Genomic DNA, 23,129 nt, shown 5'->3' on the forward strand with positions numbered 1-23,129 from the left:
TTTCTCCTTCATGTCTGTACCAGAGGTGAAGGGCCAGTAATACATTCCTGAATGCATTTTGTAGATGCCCAGGTATCTTATTTATGGACTTTTCTGGTGACAGGTTATCATGTATCACAATTCCTGTATGTTTTCTTCATTCACTCTTGATTCATATTATATGATCTCTCACATGGCCATATAGGTTTGTCTCCAGTCATTGTAAATTCCATCACATGACATTTGCATTAAAATTCCATTTTCTATGGTGAACAAGGAAACATCCAGTTTCTTCTTCAATATATTGCTTGCAATGTTTCACCTCCACAGAAGACATCAGGCTAAAAAACGAATAAAATTTAGTTAAATATTTTGCCTCCATACTGGAACCATTAACGTCAAATAAATTTACCTTAAATTCTTATGACTTTGTTAAAAAAATAATTAAATTAGAAATTCATAGTTTTGATGTTAAGTCACAATTTACTTATTTATTCCCCTTGATAAAATTATTCAAATAATTTGTAATGAACTATATAAGGACATGACATTTACCTTAATTACTCTAAAAAACAATTCACTAGCTTATAAGAATTAACAATGAAAGACTCCTCCATTCTTTATAATAACAAATTATATGTCCAAGGTGATGATGTAGCCATGGATTCTTGCCTTGGCCCTACTCTTACTAATGTTTTCTTATGTCATCATGAAACTAATTGCACACATCACATCTAGAGAAATGCATAAAATTACCTTACTATAGTCACCTTAGTTATACTATTAGGAAGACTCACTACCATACTTAAAACACAATATCCTGACATCAAGTTCATCTTCATCTTTGATAATACTTTTACTATTGCCTCTTTCTTTAAATTCAAAGACAGTATTTCTGTTGGACTCATTTCCAACATCATTTATGAATTTACTTCTTTGAGTTGCAAGACTCATTATGTTAGAGAAACCAAGAGGAATTTAACACATAGAATCAGTGAGCATAAAGGTAATTCGATACATACATAGAAACAGTTAGGTCATCCCCCCATTCTAAGCTATAAGGATGCATTCACATACACATGATCATTTATTTATGGAGAAGGATTTCAGTATATTACATAAAGTTGACACACATACAGACATTAAAATATTAAAAGCTATCTATATTAAACACTTGAAACCTGAATCAAGTAATCAATTATCTTCATCACAACTACATCTTTTATAAACTCTGTTCGGAGCTTTAGGTATCCAAGCTCATAACCAACCCATCTCACACATCACCTTCCTTTATCAGTCCTCACCAAACCACCAGCGAGAGTACACAAAGTTTTGTTTACAACATTTCACCCCAATTTTTTCTATACACTGTTAAGGGCAACAAAAGGAGCAAAACAAAAGCCCCATGTGCCAGCCCCTATGAGGATTTTCCAAAGAAATATCCAAAACTATTGTGCATGCAAGGAAAAGTGTCTTGAAACCTCCCAGTTCTAAGATCCTAAGTCAGAGGTAAGAGAAAAATACAAAAACAGGCAGGGAGTTTCAGTTTACTAGTAAAAGGGATGAATGGCTGAGAATACTGGTTAACTCTTGCATTTAGGGAGGTGGACAGAATGGATGTTAAGGAAGTACAAAGCCTTGTGCAGAGAGGCCACAGGGATGAGGGAGGCATGTAGTTAGAAAGATCAGAAGAGCAGTCTGTGTGAAAGCAGCAGTAGAAGATAGCAAGAGAAGCAACCCTCTGACAAAGAGGGTTTAACATCTGTATTTTCCCATTAGGGTGGGGTTGGATGGGCAATGACTGCTTTCCACAACTGGCGATCTTGTTCCATATGTTCTTCTATTCCCAACAAATTCATATCCTCTGTCACACACTTCCTCCACTTTTTCTTTGGCCTTCCCACTGGCCAACGGCCTCCAACCCTCATCTCTACCTCACTCAACGCCCCTCCCTCCACCCCTCTCACGTGTCCGAACCATCTCAGTCTTCTCGTCCTCAGTTCAACAGAAAGGTCTTCAACTCCACACATCTCCGCCACCTCACTGCTAGACCTCCTGTCTTGCAACCTCACTCCTGCCATGTATCTCAGCATCCTGTGGTCACAGCTACATAGAATATCTGTCAGTCTGTTTGTCAGTGTCCATGTTTCTGCTCCATACAGAAGAGCAGATCTGACAAAAGCTCTGTATACCCTTCCCCAGATCCTGAGTTTTATGCTGCGGTTCACCAACAAAATGGGAATTTCTCACCATCTTCCCCATGCAACTGCTACTCTTGCCCTTACTGCTCTCTCTACACCCACTTCACAGTCCAACATATCTCCCAAGTAGCAGTCCAACACACCTCCATTCACCTCCAACCCGACATCCTCGTCATCACCACCGCCACCACCACCCTCCTCATCCCGCACACATCTTGGACATACAAAGTTCTGTGCCCCCCTGAGATTCCTCAGACCTGAGCATCATTGGTGACACCACTTATTTCACCTAGTACACAATGCTGAGTTTGCTCCCTTCCACAACATCCACATGGCCATTTTCCTGACTGAATTCTTTTTCTAGCTTTATTTCCAGTCACTATTAGTTTTGACTTCTCCATGTTTATTTTCAGTCCCCTCTGCTCCATCCCCTCCTTCCACCTATTAAACATGTCAGTCACTTCTTTCCTTGATTCTGCTGTCAATACCAAATCATTGGCATAGAGTAGCTCACACGGGCCATCTCCTCTTGCCAGTTTAGTATCCTCCTCCATTACTGTGATAAAGAGTAGTGGACTAAGAGCTGATCCCTGGTGTACTCCCACTCTTATGTCAAAGTCCCTTGATGTTCTTGCCAATGTTTTCATCCTTGATCTTGATTCCACATACAGAGACATGACTGCAGTCACAAGCCTTTTTTGTCTCGTTAGTGCCCACCCAATTGCTCTCCTTGGCACTCTGTCAAATGCCTTCTCTAGATCAACAAAGACGTGGAATAGCTTCTTCCTTTCACTGAACTTCTCCTGTATTTGCCTCATTATAAAAATTGCATCTGTTGTTGATCTTCCTGGGCAAAACCCAAACTGTTGATCATCCACTTTTACCAGTTTCCCTACCCTATCCTCCATTACCTTTTCAAACAGTTTAATTCCATGTTCTAATAGTCTAATTCCTCTATATTTTCCGTACTCCAAGTCATCTCCTTTTCCTTTATAGATTGACACTGTTATACTATTTTTCCAGTCTTCAGAAATGTCTCCCTTGTCAATTATGCCTCTAAACACCCTTGTTAATTCTCTTATAACACCTGCTTTCTTCATTAAGTCACTGATGATTCCTGTTGGATCCAGCGCTTTTCCACTTTTCATTCCTTTCAATGCTCTGTTCAGTTCTTCCTCCGAGATTTCTTCTATCAGAACTTCCACCATATCCACCTCTTCCAGGTTGTGTTCATTTTCCTCGTTTAACTGGTTTTCAAAGTAGCACCTCCACCTCTCAAGTATTTCTTCCTCCTTTATCTTGATAATTTCTCTTTCATCCTTTATATATTTTGCTCCAGTTACATCTTTCTTCTCTTTCTTCATTTGTTTTGGATTTTTGAACATATCTTTTTCCTTCTCACTACTATTCTGTCCTACATACCAATTTTCCCACACCAGTCTCTTTGCTCTGGCTACCTCCCTTTTAGTCTGCCTTACTTTCTCTTTATATTCTCTCTTATCTTAAAGGAAAGGAGTTGATTATACAAAATGCTTTAGCAGATAATATAATATCATTAAGGCTAGAATCCATCCCATAAAAGTGATATACATTAACACTACATATACAACAACTTAATGTGGTGAATTGATGCCTTTTATAACCAGAAGCTTGGCAGAATGATGCAGTGTTGTAAGAGTGACCTTTTATCAAATCAGCGATTGTTCTTTGAGACTGAATGGAGATCTGCTACCCTCATGGTGTTTTAACAATAATTCTAACTATAAGAGAAAGTAGTACATTATCTAGTATTCAGTTTTCTGCATCGGGTTATTCCTGTAAGAGAAAGTCCTGTTTAAAAGAGACCAAGGAAATAATTACAAAGCTCATGGGGTGCAACTAATTTATTGGTTTTGCTGCAGGTTATTTGACATGGAAAGGATACTGGCATGGAGGCTCCCTTGAAAACACCCATGAAGATGAATTAAAGTGTGAGGACCAATAGGCTGTTGAACAGTCAAGGCCATCCAAAAAATTCACTCAAGTCCTGGTGATCATCTCATCCTAACCAGTGAGCTGTCAGATTCACATTTACTTCATGTGTTCTATCATGAACAATTTATCTTGCCTTCAGGTCAACCTCTCAATGCTTTCATGAATACATAGTGTTGTCTTCCAACAGAAATTAGTCAACATTCTGTCTGTTATGAAAGTGATAAATCTGATTATAAATATTGTCTCTTGTTCCAACACTTAGTATATTTGTTTGATTAACTAATTTTTCCTTTCATGTAAGAGGGGCTCTAGTCAAAGCCAACAAAGATTGAAAAGGAAGAGCCCACTGGGAGTGTCAGCTCTTTCGATTAGTAATAATCTAAAATTAAGTTCAAAATTGCATGTAAAAGGGATAAAAGGGATGAAAAACTGAGAGTACCAGTTACCTCTTGCATTAGGATAGTAGAAAGTAGAAAGTCTTGTGCAGCGAGACCAAGGAACAGGGGGAAGGCATGCAGTTAGCAAGTTTAAAAGATGAGTTAGCATGGAAATAGTGATAGAAGATAGTTAGGGATGCAACTCTGTGGCAAAGAGAGAGAGAGAAGTTGAAGACTCACTTTACAGGAGGGGTGTTGAAGTTCAATGCTTTTGATTTTACCCTGTTTAAGAGACCTGTGTGAGTGGACACCACCAACATCCTGTGTCTGAAGCATACTCCATACATGGGCAGATGGAACTTTTGTACAGAGTTAGCAGCTGCTCACAATACCTAATTAATGGAAGCTTTTTTTTTTTTTTTTTTTTGTGAGAGACAAGAAGAGAAATTTCCAGTTCAGAACATTTTTAGTGGAGAACAGAGTAAGGATATTCAGTGTAGAAGAGAAAGAAAGGATGTCATTGAAGAAGAGGGGTTAATTGTCTGGAAGGTTGTGTAGAGCTGATAGATGGAGGAATTGAGTTTTCAGGCAATGAACATCACTGAAGTTGCTCTGCCCCAATCAGAAATTATAAAAACCTCATAAGAAAAGGTTTCTGCATGAATTGTTCAGTTCCTGAAGGTATGGGCATCTGGGAAATGATGTATAAAGGTTCATTATGATGTCAGCATAGGAATGGTTACAGCACAGAATTTGATTTAGATGATCACTGATGAATATATGTTGTTATGAGTGGTGCCATAGCAAAAAGAGAGAAGTAGTGAGACAGCAAAAGAGAAGGGAGGAAGCAAGAAAAGGACATAAGATACCTGATGCTCAGTAAATGCCTACTTTAAATACTTAGTTTAAAAACCCGTGCTTTCCCATGTAGTCTTTTTCCCATGTTAATTTTGCCCATTTCCCTTTATCTCCCAGACTTGTGATTGATACATAATATAGTAGAGGAATTGCTGTCCCTGATGTACTAATCAATTTTCACCTATCACCCAAGATGCACCCATAATAATTTGAAAAACCTTGTTCTTTCTCAAGTAGGTTTGTGAGTTGTCTAGAGAGCATGACAATTGCATGGCTGGCTGTCTCCCTCTACCTGTTCCTCCACAGTTGTTCTCCTCTCCCACCACACGAGTCATTGCAGACTGAGGGTGAATCTGTTCTCACGCTTAAGTTGATGTTGAGCAAGGCCAGCAGTAAGACGTTCACTAGAGAGAGAGGCAAGGAGACCCAGAGGGGATATGTGTTAGAGGGCCCTTTTAGTAGATATTACATGAGTCTAGAAGGCAATAGGCCTCAGCCTGCAGGGTTAGGACTGGTTTCTACAGGAGCTGAGCTGTGATTGTTGTGCCTCTGTAATTCAAAGAGATAACTTCTAGCACTGACTCCTCAGCACTTTCTGAGCAACCTGGCATGTATGGGAGCAGTTGGCTGGCTCCCCTTTTGTCTGTTGGTGGTTTTCCTCTCATGTCTTTAGTGTTTTGTGCTGTTCAGAGCTAACTGCTGGGAGCTCTGAAGCTAGAGGATTTCATAATATTCTGTACGTGTGTGGTTGTCTTTTGTCCTCCAGGTGGCTGCATATAGACTGTACATGTGCAGGAGGATTTCATTTTCTGTGAGTGTGGGTGGTTTGTCTCTAGTGGGTGGTAGCTCACAGAATATTATAAGCCTCATCCCTGTGTGTCCTTTGTCTTAGCTGTGCCCCCCTAGCACTTGGTTTGCAATTCTTTATCAGCAAATAGAGGTTTGTTTGACATTTGTTATACTCCCTTCTCAGTCGGTGAGTTAAGCCAAGTGGCGATCTCAGAGGTTTAATAGCTGCAGACAACCAGCACTAAGCTAGAAGGAACTAGTCTAGGGAAAGCTGGCCCGAGTGTAGTGGCAGGTGTGAAGGGGGCTGAATCCAGGGTCATAACAATGTACTCTGTTCAAGAACTTCAGAAACATAAGCCCCTTCTGTAGGGTGTGGTTCTCTGTTCGTACCTCTCATTGGCTGGGGTATCTCCATTCTTGTCTCTCCTAGGGTGCACTCTACAATACTTTGTTGTTTCTTTAATAACATGCAATGTATTTCCTTGGCAGTGTGAAAGTGATCAGTTCATTAGGTGCACTAAATATCTCATGAATGGAGCACAAAAGTAAGTCAAGTGCATTTCTTGAAGGAGAGATACAATGGTGTGAGTGAAAAGGCTTGTGAAATTCTGTGTGAGCGAGAGGATAAAATGAGTCACTTTGCAGCAACTGTGACCCATGTGAGGTCACACATACAAATCTTCACCCAAGGGGTTTGAATGGGACCCCAGGAGATCACACTGCTGCCAGCTAGACCAGTGCCTTCAGGCTGGATGGTGAGTTGGAGGGCACAATGTTGCCACTTCAGTTTGTAAAGTATATTGATTAGTAATAAATAAAATAATAGTGCATTACATTCACTGTTGTATTACAACTTTCAGTATAGTGTCAGGCTGAAGGAGTATATCATGCAGCAACAGAAAATTCGCATTGAATATCAGGAGGGAAAGTGTACCAAGAAATGGTAATGCTGGGCAGGGCAAGCCAGGCCAGGATGGGGATTTTTGAGATTACTCTGTGGAGAATTATTATTTATTGTTATGTTGCACACACACACACACACACACACACACACACACACACACACACACACACACACACACACACACACACACACACACACACACACACACACACACACACACACACACACACACAGACAGATACTAGAGGATATGGAAAGAGGCTGAAGAAGAGTACTTGTAGAACAGATGTCAAAAAGTATTGTTTCCTACATAGAAGTATTAATGTGTGAAACAGTCTGCATGAGTAGATAGTAAATGCAAAAAGTATACAATGATTCAAGGATAAATTGTTTATTAAAACACATGGAGATGGAACAACACAATCATAGCTCTTTTCCCCTAAAGCACAACTAGGTAAATACAACTAGATAAACACACACACACACACACACACACACACACACACACACACACACACACACACACACACCACGTAGTATAGTGGTTACCACGCTTGGCTCACAACCAAGAAGGGCTAGGTTTGAATCCCAGGCATGGTGAGGCAAATGGGTGAGCCTCTTAATATGTAGTACCTGTTCACCTAGCAGCAAGTAGGTATGGGATGTAACCCAAGGAGTTGTGACCTCACTGCCCTGGTGTGTGGTGTGTAAAGTGGTCTCAGTCCTATCCAAACTTTAGTCACTATGAGCTCTGAGCTCGTTCTGTAGGGAAATGGCTGGCTGGGTGACCAGCAGATGACTGTAGGTGAATCACACACACACACACACACACACACACACACACACACACACACACACACACACACACACACACACACACACACACACACACACACACTGTTTGCCACAGCCGCCTCTTCTTTGAAATCATTCAAGATTTCAATAGTTTGATACAGGAAGCTGTTTTTCTTGATGTCACTTTATTTTCTTCCCATGGCCCTTGTCCGTCTCTCTCCCTCCTCCATCTGTGGTAGCAAGTCATTTCTGTCTGTTCCTTCTATATTGTTTACTAATTTGTACATTGTTATCAGGTCTCCTCTTTCTCTTCTCTCTTGTAGTGTTGATAATCCCATCTCTTCAAGTCTTTCTTCATAGCTTAAGTCTTGCAATTCTGATACCATCTTTGTTGTTATTCCCTGTATTCTTTCCAGTTTCCATATATTTTTTTTCTATATGGACCCCAAACTACAACTGTATATTCCAATTGATGATACAACCTATATTGGAATGTGCAGCAGTAGTCTGGGCTCCACATAAAAAAAAGATATACAGAAATTGGAAAAAATATAGAGGATAGCAAAAAGATGGTACCAGAACCTTAAGCTTCTGCTTAAGCTATGAAGAAAGACTTGATGAGAAAGGCAGGAAAATTTAAAGAAAAATCGGAAGGCAGGAAATTGAAGAAGTAGATCAGTAATTTTAAGAATTTTAAGAATAAGATGAATGTAGGCAAACTCTAACACAAATTGAAAGAGTTTGACCACACAAGATGCAAGCATGGGAGCACAGTGATGGAAAACAGCAGCAGGGACTCTATCAAGTCCATCATCATACTGAGGCTTTAGACCACTGAGAGCATGGAAAAGTATAAAATATTTGGAGGATGGAGGGGAGGAACATGTGAATCATCCAAAGTTGAATTCTAGTAAAAAGAAGCAGGAAAGATGACAGATATTTTTTGGTTAGGTGATAGAAATCATAGGGAGGTAGATCTGGAAAGATTTTGACATTTTCTGTTGATGAATAAAGGTTTTGGCTAGTTGGAGAACAGTCTTAGCATGATTCTGTAAGGGGTATGAGTTTCAGCAGGTGGAAGGCTCAGGTACTGTTTGTAGGCAGGTTGAATTAAACTAAGGCTTGGAAGGTTTAGAGCAATAGAGTATGGAATATGTCACCATGCCAGACATAATCACCATTATATGCTCAGCACCCAGAAATGAGTCCCTGACATGGAAGCAGTAATCATTCCATGGAAAATCAGAATAAAACCTCACCAGATGCCCCAGTTAGCAGAAGCAAAATGCCAAAGACACCTCTTTGCAAGATCCCTAGGAAGAATTGAAGCAATGGGACAGGATACAGATATGAGGTTATAATTAGAGAAGTCTAACTCAGATGACAGAGTAATGAATAAGTACAGGAATTATTGTATTTTCCAGCATATAAGACACCCCTGTTTTGGCAGTTCTAATCTGGAAAAAAAAAAAAACAGCTGACCACAGACTCTCATGCTGAGGGTCTGACACTTTTGCTGCTCAGCCCATTTACCAGTTCTGTTTGTCATTATTTAACCATTCATATGCTGGTTACAGAATTTTCATAGAAATTTAGATTGACACCCTTTAGTAAGTTATCATGATAGGCAAAGTTGCAATACTTAACTTAACACCACCAAATATCACCACTAATCTCCACCATCACTAGTATGTATTGGTCATCACTAACCACTGTCAACCGACAACACTAAAATCATCAATCATCACCAGTGATATCATCAATCTCCACTGCTGACACTACCAACTATCACCCCTGACATAAAGCTGCCATCACTATGATTGATATGATCAAATCAGCCTTCAGCATTCATAGGGGTTAGGTAACAGAGACATCTGTGAATGTTGGAAACCAACTACTACCCATGATGCAAAGCTGTCATCACTGGTGAACCAGTGTGTGCCATTATTTTTATCACTTGTAAAACAAATGTGGCATCATCAGAGATTACGACCACACAGCTGCTGTTGGCACAGGCTTGCTGCCTTTGTACTTAATAAATATATTTATATAACCACATTTATACTTCATAGTAATTAATTACTAATTATATTCAAGAAATTTGTGAAGTATTTTCAAAATTTTTTTTTTTTAATCCTGACCTTCAGCATATAAGATGCAAGATGATTACCTGGGAATTTTCTTGAAAAAAAAAAAAGTGTCTTGTCTGCCCAAAAATATGGTACATGTTGGGAAAAGGTCAATACAGTTGGGTATATATCTGAGATGGTGAAGGATATGGATAGGGTGCTGCACAAGTTGCTTTAGATTGTGAAGGATGGCAAAGTTAAAGGCAAGCTCACCAGATTGATAAGTGAAGGGAGAGGAAAGCCAAAGCTGGTGGTGAACACTGAAGTCTCCAAGGACAGAAATCTTTATGAAATTGAATTAAGATGTGCTCTACTTTGAAAGTTGAATAGTCAAAGAATTTCATATAGGTAAAGGGATTAGGTGAAAGCATAAAGCTCAAATTAATTTATTGAGAGTAACTCAAAAAAAATTATACAACTCAAATTAATTTAATCAAACAGTGACTTTAAATTTTGAACTTGATGATAGAAAGTTCAAGACTCAAGAACACAACTTTGAAAGCAAGCCAAGTCATTGTACACTTACATGCAGCATCCAGCTAATTATTGAAAACAAGGATAAGAGGAAGTAGGAGAGAACAGAGGTGTTGCTGTCAGTTGCCTCTGATGGTTGTGTTTCAGTGAGAAGATGAGGTTTAGTGGAGGAGAGGTGATGTTCCACAGATTGAAAATTGCAGCTAAGGCTGCAAATTTGCAGAAGTTGATGTAGAAAGGTAAAGGAGGCATCAAGACATTTTGGGTCAGTACTAGAAAAACAGTCCAACTTAGTGACATTTCTGTTCCTTTCCTCAAATGAGGCTCCTGAGGCTGATGCTGGAGTTTCCATTTTCAATTCTGAATTTTGAGTGAAAGATGTAGGTGTGTAATTTAGTGTGAGAAGAGAGAGATTTTTGGCAGCCTGCTAGTGTAATGCTTGATTGAAAGACCTGCTTGGTTAAAGACAATATTTGTTTGTCTCCTTATATACTATAGCTCTTGTTTACCTAACAGGAAAAAAAAATATAGGAAGTCAGCAAAGTGGTGATCATGCAACCTATAAACTTTATTGGCAAACTTGCCAAGATGCTTTAAACCAGCATGGTTTAACCCTTCCCTTATAAGCATTTGGGGAGGCCTTTCTCCTTAAGTGACATCATATAGGATGATGGTGATTTGATACTAGGTTTTGTGTTATTTTATTGTAAGGAAGATGAATGGTAATTCTAACGTATGTTGCATTGTATGTTTTGCTTTGTTTGTTTGTCAGACGTTATACAGAGAAAGAGGTTCTTAGGCCCCTTGCCTTGTCCCTTTTAGTCACCTCTTATGACATGCTGGGAATACAGGGGTATTCTTAGCCCCTGTCACAGAGCAGAATTGGAGTAAGTGCTATATAGAGAAATGTCATTATGAAAGAGCAGAGATGAACCAGTATGTGCTGTTGGGCCTTGCCATGAAAGTATGTGGCCAGCTGTGCTATGCCTAAGCTCCTGGGATGTAATAGGCTCGTCCATGAGACTATCCCCTTTCCACCAGTAGCTGACAGGGCTAAGGGTGTGACTTGTGTGCAAGAGTGTGTGGTGTTATGTCTGGGCCACCTCATGTGAGATTGCCAGCTTAGTATATAGACAGACAGACAGATGTTGTATTGTAGTGTTCTCTCCTGTTATGTATATAAAAGTACATAGCAGCACACTGTTTGGGTAGTTTGGAAGAGTAGTGTTATTTTATTTCCTGTATGTTCATAAAAGATAACTGAAAGTGATAGAGTGAAGAGGCCGTAAATGTTTCCTCTGTATTATTATTTTTAGAGTCAGAGAAGAGACAATGTCATGTAGACACTTTGTCTCTGCTATCCTCATTTAACAGGTATTTTTATTTTTTTTTTCATGTAGGAAGGATACTGGCCAAGGGCAACAAAAATCTAATAAAAAAAATGCCCACTGAAATGCCAGTCCCATAAAAAGGGTCAAAGCAGTGGTCAAAAATTGGTGGATAAGTGTCTTGAAACCTCCCTCTTGAAGGAATTCAAGTCATAGGAAGGTGGAAATACAGAAGCAGGCAGGGAGTTCCAGAGTTTACCAGAGAAAGGGATGAATGATTGAGAATACTGGTTAACTCTTGCGTTAGAGAGGTGGACAGAATAGGGGTGAGAGAAAGAAGAAAGTCTTGTGCAGCGAGGCTGCGGAAGGAGGGGAGGCATGCAGTTAGCAAGATCAGAAGAGCAGTTAGCATGAAAATAGCGGTAGAAGACAGCTAGATATGCAACATTGCAGCGGTGAGAGAGAGGCTGAAGACAGTCAGTTAGAGGAGAGCAGTTGATGAGATGAAAAGCTTTTGATTCCACCCTGTCTAGAAGAGCAGTATGTGTGGAACCCCCCCAGACATGTGAAGCATACTCCATACATGGACGGATAAGGCCCTTGTACAGAGTTAGCAGCTGGGGGGGTGAGAAAACTGGCGGAGACGTCTCAGAACACCTAACTTCATAGAAGCTGTTTTAGCTAGAGATGAGATGTGAATTGATATGTCCAAGGCAACAGCAAAAGTTTCACCAAAATCTCTAAAAGAGGATGACCAAGACTCAGTAAGGAAAGTCAGAAGATCACCAGTAGAGCGGCCTTGACGGAACCCATACTGGCGATCAGATAGAAGGTTGTGAAGTGATAGATGTTTAAGAATCTTCCTGTTGAGGATAGATTCAAAAACTTTAGATAAGCAGGAAATTAAAGCAATAGGACGTTTGAGGGATTAGAGCAGTCACCCTTTTTAGGAACAGGTTGAATGTAGGCAAACTTCCAGCAAGAAGGAAAGGTAGATGTTGACAGACAGAGCTGAAAGAGTTTGACTAGGCAAGGTGCAAGCACGGAGGCACAGTTTCAGAGAACAATAGGAGGGACCCCATCAGGTCCATAAGCCTTCCGAGAGTTTAGGCCAGCGAGGGCATGGAAAACATCATTGGGAAGAATTTTAATAGGTGGCATGAAGTAGTCAGAGGGTGGAGGAGAGGGAGGAACAAGCCCAGAATCGTCCAAGGTAGAGTTTTTAGCAAAGGTTTGAGGAAAGAGTTCAGCTTTAGAAATAGATGTGATAGCAGTGGTGCCATCTGGTTGAAGTAGAGGAGGGAAAGAAGAAGAAGCAAAGTTATTGGAGATATTTTTGGCTAGATGCCAGAAATCACGAGGGGAGTTAGATCTTGAAAGGTTTTGACATTTTCTGTTAATGAAGGAGTTTTTGGCTAGCTGGAGAACAGACTTGGCATGGTTCCGGGCAGAAATATAAAGTGCATGAGATTCTGGTGATGGAAGGCTTAAGTACCTTTTGTGGGCCACCTCTCTATCATGTATAGCACGAGAACAAGCTGTGTTAAACCAAGGTTTAAAAGGTTTAGGACAAGAAAAAGAGTGAGGAATGTATGCCTCCATGCCAGACACTATCACCTCTGTTATGCGCTCAGCACACAAAGACGGGTCTCTGACACGGAAGCAGTAGTCATTCCAAGGAAAATCAGCAAAATACCTCCTCAGGTCCCCCTAACTAGCAGAGGCAGAACGCCAGAGGCACCTTCGCTTAGGGGGATCCTGAGGAGGTATTGGAGTGATAGGACAAGATAAAGATATGAGATTGTGATCGGAGGAGCCCAACGGAGAAGAAAGGGTGACAGCATAAGCAGAAGGATTAGAGGTCAGGAAAAGGTCAAGAATGTTGGGTGTATCTCCAAGACAGTCAGGAATACAAGTAGGGTGTTGCACCAATTGCTCTAGGTCTTGGAGGATAGCAAAGTTGTAGGCTAGTTCACCAGGATGGTCAGTGAAGGGAGAGGAAAGCCAAAGCTGGTGGTGAACATTGAAGTCTCCAAGAATGGAGATCTCTGCAAAAGGGAAGAGGGTCAGAATGTGCTCCACTTTGGAAGTTAAGTAGTCAAAGAATTTCTTATAGTCAGAGGAGTTAGGAGAGAGGTATACAGCACAGATAAATTTAGTATGAGAGTGACTCTGTAGTCGTAGCCAGATGGTGAAAAACTCGGAAGATTCAAGAGTGTGGGCACGAGAGCAGGTTAAGTCATTGCACACATAAATGCAGCATCCAGCTTTGGATCGAAAATGAGGATAGAGAAAGTGGGAGGGAACAGAAAAGGGGCTACTGTCAGTTGCCTCAGACACCTGAGTTTCAGTGAAGAAAAGAAGATGAGGTTTAGAAGAGGAGAGGTGGTGTTCTACAGATTGAAAATTAGATCTTAGACCGCGAATGTTGCAGAAGTTAATGAAGAAAAAGTTGAGGGGGGTGTCAAGACACTTAGAGTCGTCGACAGAAAGGCAGTCCGACCTGGGGACATTTATGGTCCCCTCCCCAGATGGGGACTCCGATGCTGGTGTAGGAGTCGCCATGATGATTTTAAAATTTTTGAGTGAAGGGTGTGTGTGTTATTAGGTGCTCGTAGTTTTGTGTGGAGGAAGAGAGTTGTCTTTAGAGAGCAGGCTGTGACTGCCCCCTTGTGTTGTGAGACACAAAGGGAAACATTCAGTGAGGTCACCGCTGGGTTTAATGATAAGTTCACAGCACCCCCTGAACAGTGCTTTAGACCTCACTGGAAGTAATTATCATTTCAGCAGGTGTCTACTGCCTCCTCCTGCAAGTATATCAGGCAGGTGGAGAGATATTACAATAACAGTTGTTCTTTTAGAGAGTCATGATGTATTTTGATATGGCTTATTTTTCAGATTTCTGCACTAAAAGCCAAGCAATACAGTAATAACCCTTGCTCTGAAAGTCAGTGATGGAAAGCCTCAGTGACTCCGATCCTGATTTCTGGGAACTGGGAGGCAAGGAGGAGGGCAGTTCCAGCAAAGGGAGAAGAGCACATCACCGAAGAAGGTAAGACCAACAATAATAATGGTGGCAGGTACTTTTTTTATGTAGGAGGGACACTGGCCAAGGGCAACAAAATAAAAAAATAAAAAAAGCCCACTGAGATGCCAGTCCCAGAAAAGATCAAAAGCGGTAGTCAAAAATTGAATGATAAATGTCTTGAAACCTCCCCTATGAAGGAATTCAAGTCATAGGAAGGTGGAAATGCAGAAGGGAGTTCCAGAATTTACCAGAGAAAGTGATGAATGATTGAGAATACTGGTTAACAGAGTTGAAAGAGTTTGACTTGGCATGGTGCAAACATGGAGGCACAGTTTTGGAGAACAATAGGAGGGGCCCCATCAGGTAAATAAGCCTTCCGAGGGTTTAGGCCAGCGAGGGCATGGAAAACATCATTATGAAGAATTTTAATAGGTACCATGAAGTAGTCAGAGGGTGGAGGAGAGGGAGGAACAAGCCCTGAATTGTCCAAGGTAGAGTTTTTAGCAAAGGTTTGAGTGAAGAGTTCAGCTTTAGAGATAGATGTGATAGCAGTGGTACCATCTGGTTAAAATAAAGGAGGGAAAGAAGAAGAAGCAATGTTATTGGAGATATTTTTGGGTAGATTCCAGAAGTCACAAGGGGAGTTAGATTTTGAAAGATTTTGACACTTTCTGTTAATGAAGGAGTTTTTGGCTAGTTGGAGAACAGACTTGGCATGGTTCCGGGCAGAAATATAAAGTGCATGAGATTCTGGTGATGGAAGACTTAAGTACCTTTTGTGGGCCATCTCTCTATCATGTATGGCACAAGAACAAGCTGTGTTAAACCAAGGTTTGGAAGGTTTAGGTCGAGAAAAAAGAGTGAGGAATGTAAGCCTTCATGCCAGACACTATTACCTCTGTTATGCACTTGGCACACAAAGACAGGTCTCTGACATGGAAGTAGTAGTCATTCCAAGGAAAATCAGCAAAATATCTCCTCAGGTCCCCCCAACTAGCAGAGGCAAAATACCAGAGGCACCTTCGCTTAAGGGGATCCTGAGGAGGGATTCAAGTGATAGAACAAAATATAGATATGAGATTGTGATCAGAGGAGGCCAATGGAGAAGAGAGGGTGACAGCATAAGCAGAAGCATTAGAGGTCAGGAAGAGGTCAAGAATGTTGGGTGTATCTCCAAGACGGAATATGAGTAAGGTGTTGCACCAATTGCTCTAGGTCATGGAGAATAGCAAAGTTGAAGGCTAGTTCACCAGGATGATTAGTGAAGGGAAAGGAAAGCCAAAGCTGGTGATGAACATTGAAGACTCCAAGAATGGAGATCTCTGCAAAAGGGAAGAGCGTCAGAATGTGCTCCACTTTTGAAGTTAAGTAGTCAAAGAATTTCTTATAGTCAGAGGAATTAGGTGAGAGATATACAGCACAGATAAATTTAGTTTGAGAGTGACTCTGTAGTCATAGCCAGATGGTGGAAAACTCAGAAGATTGTGGGCATGAGAGAAGGTTAAGTCACTGCACACATAAACACATCATCCAACTTTGGATTGAAAATGAGGATAGAGAAAGTGGGAGGGAACAGAAAAGGGGCTGCTGTCAGTTGCCTCAGACATCTGAGTTTCAGTGAGGAAAAGAAGCCCCACCCTCTATTTGCAAGATGAATACAAAATGGAAAAGAGAGTAAATTTAATGAAAACTGCATCCAAGATTAAAGAATGCATACTCATATATATTCACATTTTTTTTTGTCACATTTATTCATCTCTCTGTAATCTGACTCATAGTTCTTACATATTTTTTTTTTAACACTTGTTTTGATGGCTAGATAAATTTACTAAGATGTTATCATTCAGGACTGAGCCTCATGGAGTCACAAGTCCAGTATTTTGCTAGTTATGATATATAGGATTACCAAGACCTGAATGGATTTTGGTCAGCTTTGACTGTCCTGTCACTACAGCTACACATTTAAACACATAAAGTGTAGCATCAGCACTTGTTTCCTCTCAATCTTACTATCTAGCTTCTCTGTCTCCTGCAAACATTCATCTCTTACTCCTGTCCAACCTCCCTTCAGTCCATTCCTCTACTAACAAAGACCTTAATTGCCTTCTCTGTCATTGCTCTTACCATACTACTTCCATCTTAGCTAATGGCCTGTCTGCAATATGGGCAGTGTCACACAAACTTTGTTCCTTAATTCACTTCAGTACACTAGTTTGAAATGAGAATGGCAGGCATGAACGGAGTTGATGTCATAATTGAAGAAACCACGACAAACAGATGAAATATGCTTGCTTGCTGGTTTGATGGTAGAATAACACATCTTTCCTGTCTTTATATCAACAGTGGTCGAGGGAAGTAAACTTTGTTAACATTCTCAGACTAGTTAAGCAGGCTTGTCCTCACTATTAGCCTCAAGTGGAACACATAATTTTCGTAAATGACAGGCAATCCAATGGGCAGAATCTGTAGTTGGCTACCAAAGAATGTGAACTACACAGCCTGATCCCCTGGCCCCCAGTTGGGGGCCACCATAGGCATGCTTAACAGATTTTTGTCTGATAAAAGCACAGGTCAGAGTCAGTCCCATAATGTGAAATATGTTGGGAGATTCTCCATGTGGTACCACTGCCAAAGAAACAAAAGAGATGCATTGAGCAGGCAGGAAGCAGTAGGCACCTGCTGGAATGATAATTACTCCCAGTGAGGTCTAAAGCACTAGATCAGGAGGTGCTGTGAACTTAAACTCATCTATGACCTCACTGAACTTTGCTTCTTCTTTCCCACCTTTATTTCAACCAGATGGCACCACTGCAATCACATCTATCTCTAAAGCTGAGCTCTTTGCTCAAACCTTTGCTTAAAAACTCTATCTTGGATGATTCAGGGCTTGTTCCTCCCTCTCCTCCACTCTCTGACTACATGCTGCCTATTAAAATTCTTCGCAATGATGTTTTCCATGCCCTCATTGGCCTAAATCCTTGGAAGGCTTATGGACCTGATGGGGTCAATCCTATTGTTCTCCAAAACTGTGCCTCCATGCTTGCACTTTGCATAGTCAAACTCACTCAACTCTGTCTATCAACATCTACCTCTCCTTCTTGCTGGAAGTTTGTCTACATTCAGCCTATTTCTAAAAAAAGGGTGACTGTTCTAATCCCTCAAATTACTGTCCTATTGCTTTAATTTCCTACTTATCTAAAGTTTTTGAATCTATCTTCAACAGGAAGATTCATAAACACCTATTGCTTCACAACCTTCTATCTGATCACCTGTATGAGTTCCATCAAAGCTGCTCTACTGGTGATATTCTGGCTTTCCTTACCGAGTCTTGGTCATCCTCTTTTGGAGATTTTGGTGAAACTTTTGCTGTTGTCTTAGATATATCAAAAGTTTTTTATTTGAGTCTGGAACAAAGCTTCGATTTCCAAACTACCCTCCTACGGCCTCTATCCTTCTCTCTATAATTTCATCTCAGGTTTCCTTTCTGACTGTTCTATTGCTGCTGTGGCAGACGGTTGCTGTTCTCCTAAATCTATTAACAGTGGTGTTCCTCAGGGTTCTGTCTTGTCACCCACTCTCTTCCTGTTATTCATCAGTGATCTTCTAAACCAAACTTCTTGTCCTATCCACTCCTTTGCTGATGATACCACCATGCACTTTTCCACATCTTCTTGTAGATGTCCAGCCTTTCAGAAAGTAAACATTTCACAGAGGGAAGCCACAGATCGCCTGACTTCTGATCTCTCTAAAATTTCTGACTGGGACAGAGCAAACTTACTATTGTTCAGTGACTCAAAAACTCAGTTCCTCCACCTATCAACTCGACACAACCCTCCAGGCAACTATCCCCTCTTCTTCAATGACACTCAATTGTCCCCCTTTTCTACACTGAACATCCTTGGTCTGTCCTTTACTTATAATCTAAACTGGAAGCTTCTCATCTCATCTTTAGCTAAAACAGCTTCTACGAAGTTAGGTGTCCTGAGTTGTCTCCATCAGTTTTTCTCATCTTTCCAGCTGCTAACTCTGTACTGGGGCCTTATTCATCCATGTATGGAGTATGCTTCACATGTCTGGGGGTTCTACTTATACCACTCTTCTACACCAGGTGTAATCAAAAGCTTTTTGTCTCATCAACTCTTCTCTGGCTGTCTTCAGCCTCTTTCTCATCACTGTAATGTTGCATCTCTTGTTGTCTTCTACTGCTATTTTCATGCTAACTGCTCTTCTGATCTTGCTAACTGCATGCCTCCCCTCCTCCTGCAGCCTCGCTGCACAAGACTTTCTTCTTTCTCTCACCCCTATTCTGTACACCTCTCAAATGCAAGAATTAACCAGTATTCTCAGTCATTCATCCCTTTCTCTGGTAAACTCTGGAACTCCCTACCTGCTTCTGTGTTTCTACCTTCCTATGACTTAAATTCCTTGAAGAGGGAAGTTTCAAGACACTTATCCTTTAATTTTTGAATGCCGCTTTGGACCCTATTTGGGGACTGACATCTCAGTGGGCCTTTTTTTTTTTCATTTGGATTTTTGTTGTCCTCAGCTGGTGTTCCTTCTACATTAAAAAAATAAGAAAAATACAGAGGGTGCTCATGTTACGAGTGAGATACGAGATACATTGTGGAAGGCAGTTTGTAACGTTATCCCAATTTTTTGGTACAACAAAAAATAGCATACATTCCACAATGTAATACTTACTTACTTGATACTTGATACCACATGAGAGAGAGAGAGAGAGAGAGAGAGAGAGAGAGAGAGAGAGAGAGAGAGAAACCTTCCCTTATGAGTGATGTGATACTACTGAGTAGTGACAGGCTTGAGGCTTCTACCAAATGCAAGACTCAGATATGCCAGGCATACGACCCAGGTTAAAATAAGATCCCCCCCCGCTCTCTCTCTCTCTCTCTCTCTCTCTCTCTCTCTCTCTCTCTCTCTCTCTCTCTCTCTCTCATGCACATTTTTATTTTTTTCCTCTCTCCTTCTTGGGTTATACATGGCTTTATACCTATAATTTATTAAGATGGCTGGCTGAAAGCATAAGGCTGGTATGTTTGCCTATTCATGGACATGGTCATGGAGCAGGCTTTCCACACCATGCAGTGCAACCCATCCGTCTCATTGCCTTTCAGAGGCCAACTGGCGGAGATCTGTGCACCAGGGAATCTCAAGCCAAACTCACTGCAGGGCAATGCAAAAAGTTTTTAAATTTAAATTTTAAACTATCGTCTCAAAATAAACTGCTACAGGGCCTGTGCTCTGGAGCAGTCTTTCACTACACTGCTGCACTGTGGGTAGTGGCAAAGCGTATACTAGTTAAATATTGCGTGTAGCGCCAATTTTTATCTTCTGGTTAGCAAAGGGAACAATATCGAGGGCACAACTTCACTTTGTGACTAGACTGCTCGTAACTCGTTACTTCGTAACCTGGACACCCTTTGTATATCATCATCATCATCATCATCATTTTTCTAACATTTTTATTTTCCTTTACAGAGTTGAATAGTCTATGAGTCGTTATTACTTCTTTGTAGGAATAGACAATCTCTTCTCATATATTCTGTCATGTACCATCTCCAGGTCTTTAAAGTCCTCCCACTGGTCTCCTAACTACAGTGGTACCTCGGTATATGTCCTTAATCTGTTCCAGATCCTTGGACTTATATCAAACAGGACATATACCAAACAAATTTTTCTGATAAGAAATAAAGGGAAAATGATTAATTCATTCCCATGGAAAAAAGAAAAATCCTATTGTTATTGGCATATTATACAGTATATTGGTGGGATTGTATAAAATAATTTAAACACGGCATAATACTAAAATACATTCTGTATTTGATGGCATATAAGATGCACGGGCATATAAGATGCTCCTCTATTTCAGCAGAGCATATTTAGGGAAAAAATTTTTTTATGTATCTAAGCATGTAATGTTTAAAGGAAGCTAGCAGTACATCTGAACAAAAAAACAAGCAGTCACAATGGTAAAACTACTCTACATGATTGCAGTAATAAAACAGGTAGTGGCCTAGTCATGAAGGCGAGGTGAAGAACACAGGCCAGCTTCTGAGATGTCAACAACACACTTGGTGTGTTACTGAACAGGGCTATGTTTTCATTTTCAACATTTCCTAACATCATATTATAGTTGAAAAATATGATATAATGCCCTTGCCTTTAATGTGGTGATATTATTGGGGGTACAAGCGAAGAAAATTTTGAAATTAAATCTATAGGAGGCCTCACATTCACATATAAGAGGAAGGATGATTTTTGAGCTATTTATATGAAAAAGTGCATTTTATATGCTGTCACATATGGTAAATACAAAAGTAATAAGGTGCAATAAATTCAAATTTAACTTTAATTTACCTTGCTGAGAAGAGTTAAGTGTCTACTAGAATGGTGCTGAGAAGGGAGGAAGAAAAGTTATTGTTTAGAAGGAGAGTCCCACCAACCTGGCAACAGTTGTGACCTTGTCTTAAGAGAAGTAAGCAAGGGTAGCGTGCAGTGTTGTGACACATTTTGACACATACAAGTTCTAGCACACAAGTCTTATTCCAAATAAAGGTTTTATACCAAACATTTTTTCATATCCAAACAGGATATATACCAAGGTGGACTTATTCCAAAGTGAATATGTACCGAGGTACTGCTTCACCTCTAGCTCCAGTGTGCCTCTGAGTATATAGGCCTCTCCAACACATTAATCACATCTTCCTTTCCACACTTCATCACCTTATTAGACATCCCATCTTCCCACCTCATATACCCCATATATCTCTGCATCCTACTGTCATTTTGTTTTATCATCTTCTCTATCTTTTTAATTGCTGGCCAAGTCTCTGCACCACACATCACTAATCTCACATATGCACAACAGACACTCACTCTGTTTTTAATAGCAGCCTTCTGTTGACCAAGTTTGTTTGTTATTTCTCTCCATTTTCTCCACATAACTGTTATTATCACTCTCACCACTGCCACTGGTCCATTTTCACAAGACAACATCTCTCCCATATAGAAGAATTGGGTATTTGTCAGTAGATTACCTCCAGTGTCTCTTCTTCCTCCCTTTGTTCCTAGCATCATCTCTCACACACTGGGCATGTGTAGTTCTCACCTGTGTGTTGCACATCTCAACCATGAGCACCTCACATGGTACCATCTTCCACATCCCATGTACAGGATGGAGTTGGAATCCACACCTTGAGCCTAACTCTTTCCTTCCTTGTTACCATTACCTTGGTCTTCTTGTCTTTCCCAGTCTTTCATCTAGTAGCTTGCATAACTTCACCCCATGCTTGAGCAAACTCACTCTTTGATGTTCACCACACAATAAAATGTTTCTTTTCCCTTTGTAGATGGGAATGGTGAAACCATCTTCCCCGCAGTTGGCATCTTCTCTCTCTCCTCCAACTGTCTCAATGTACTCATTATTCATGCAGTAGCAGTATTGTAAGCTGCCTTCAACATATCACTTGACAGTCCTGATGGTACAAGGGCTTGCTCCCTTCCTTTCCTTCATCTCTAGTGCAATCTTGATCTCTCTAAAATCCTCCACTGGCTCTTGTATTTTTTCCTGTTTTATCATCAATTATTTCACATGGATTCTTTTTACTTAAGAGTTCCTAAAGATACTTTTTTTTATTTTTATTTTTGTCATGGGGGACAAAGGTTTTCTTTGGTATTTCTTGTTTCTGTTTGAATTAATTAGGTTTCAATTAATTTTGAGGTATTGATTTAAAGATGGTATTGGATTACTTTTGCTTTGATTAAGTTTAAAGTTCAATTTAGTTTTTGTGTTTTGTTTACTTTGTTTTTATTAGTTAAGGTTAAAAGGAATTGATATACTAGCTGCCACTAGCTGTGGTTTTTTTGCCCAATAATTTTTTTACCTTGATTTGTATGATAGCATTTTAACTGGAGGTATATAAGGCATTAGAGGATTCCATAACAACTGGATTGAGTTTTATTGATATTAGTTTTTAAATAACAGTAAAGATTTCATATAACTTTTCTCTCTGAATATACACTGATATATCTAATAATTAGTCTCTGTTACCTTGGAGTTGTGGGACCCTTCTACTGGAAACAGTGTTACCTAATCAGTTCATAATAAATATTTGGAATGAATATTTTCCATCATTAATTTGAATGTGCCCAGAGTTTCTTAATTTTCATAAAACATCATCCTAAAAACAGTGTAGATGTTACATTAAAACAAAATGTGTATGTAACACTGGTGTATTAGTATTGCATAAAAAAAAAAAAAATCATCCTAGAAATT

General features: G+C 40.2%; 2 protein-coding genes across 7 annotated transcripts in view; one reads left to right on the forward strand and one right to left on the reverse strand.

Annotated features, from left to right (window-relative positions):
* Positions 1–23,129, forward strand: part of LOC135094836 (tetratricopeptide repeat protein 23-like) — a 168,210-nt gene that overhangs the window by 1,347 nt on the left and 143,734 nt on the right. For 3 of the 6 annotated variants that reach the window (XM_063995255.1, XM_063995250.1, XM_063995251.1), the window contains exons 2-4: positions 4,082–4,230; positions 6,824–6,933; positions 14,707–14,860. In XM_063995255.1, coding sequence (XP_063851325.1) covers positions 14,763–14,860 — 98 coding nt within the window. In that variant the 5' untranslated portion in view covers positions 4,082–4,230; positions 6,824–6,933; positions 14,707–14,762. The remainder of the gene's footprint in view (positions 1–4,081; positions 4,231–6,823; positions 6,934–14,706; positions 14,861–23,129) is intronic. The other 3 variants (XM_063995253.1, XM_063995254.1, XM_063995252.1) reach the window with 2 other exon arrangements.
* On the reverse strand, positions 1,755–4,867 carry LOC135094941 (uncharacterized). The gene is made up of 4 exons (XM_063995460.1): positions 4,813–4,867; positions 2,695–3,681; positions 2,230–2,437; positions 1,755–2,073 (listed from the first exon to the last, which is right to left on the reverse strand). Exons 1-4 carry the CDS (start codon positions 4,865–4,867, stop codon positions 1,755–1,757), a joined length of 1,569 nt encoding a protein of 522 aa, XP_063851530.1.

The sequence above is a fragment of the Scylla paramamosain genome, chromosome 47 (assembly GCF_035594125.1).
Source record: "Scylla paramamosain isolate STU-SP2022 chromosome 47, ASM3559412v1, whole genome shotgun sequence".
Classification (NCBI taxonomy): domain Eukaryota; kingdom Metazoa; phylum Arthropoda; class Malacostraca; order Decapoda; family Portunidae; genus Scylla; species Scylla paramamosain.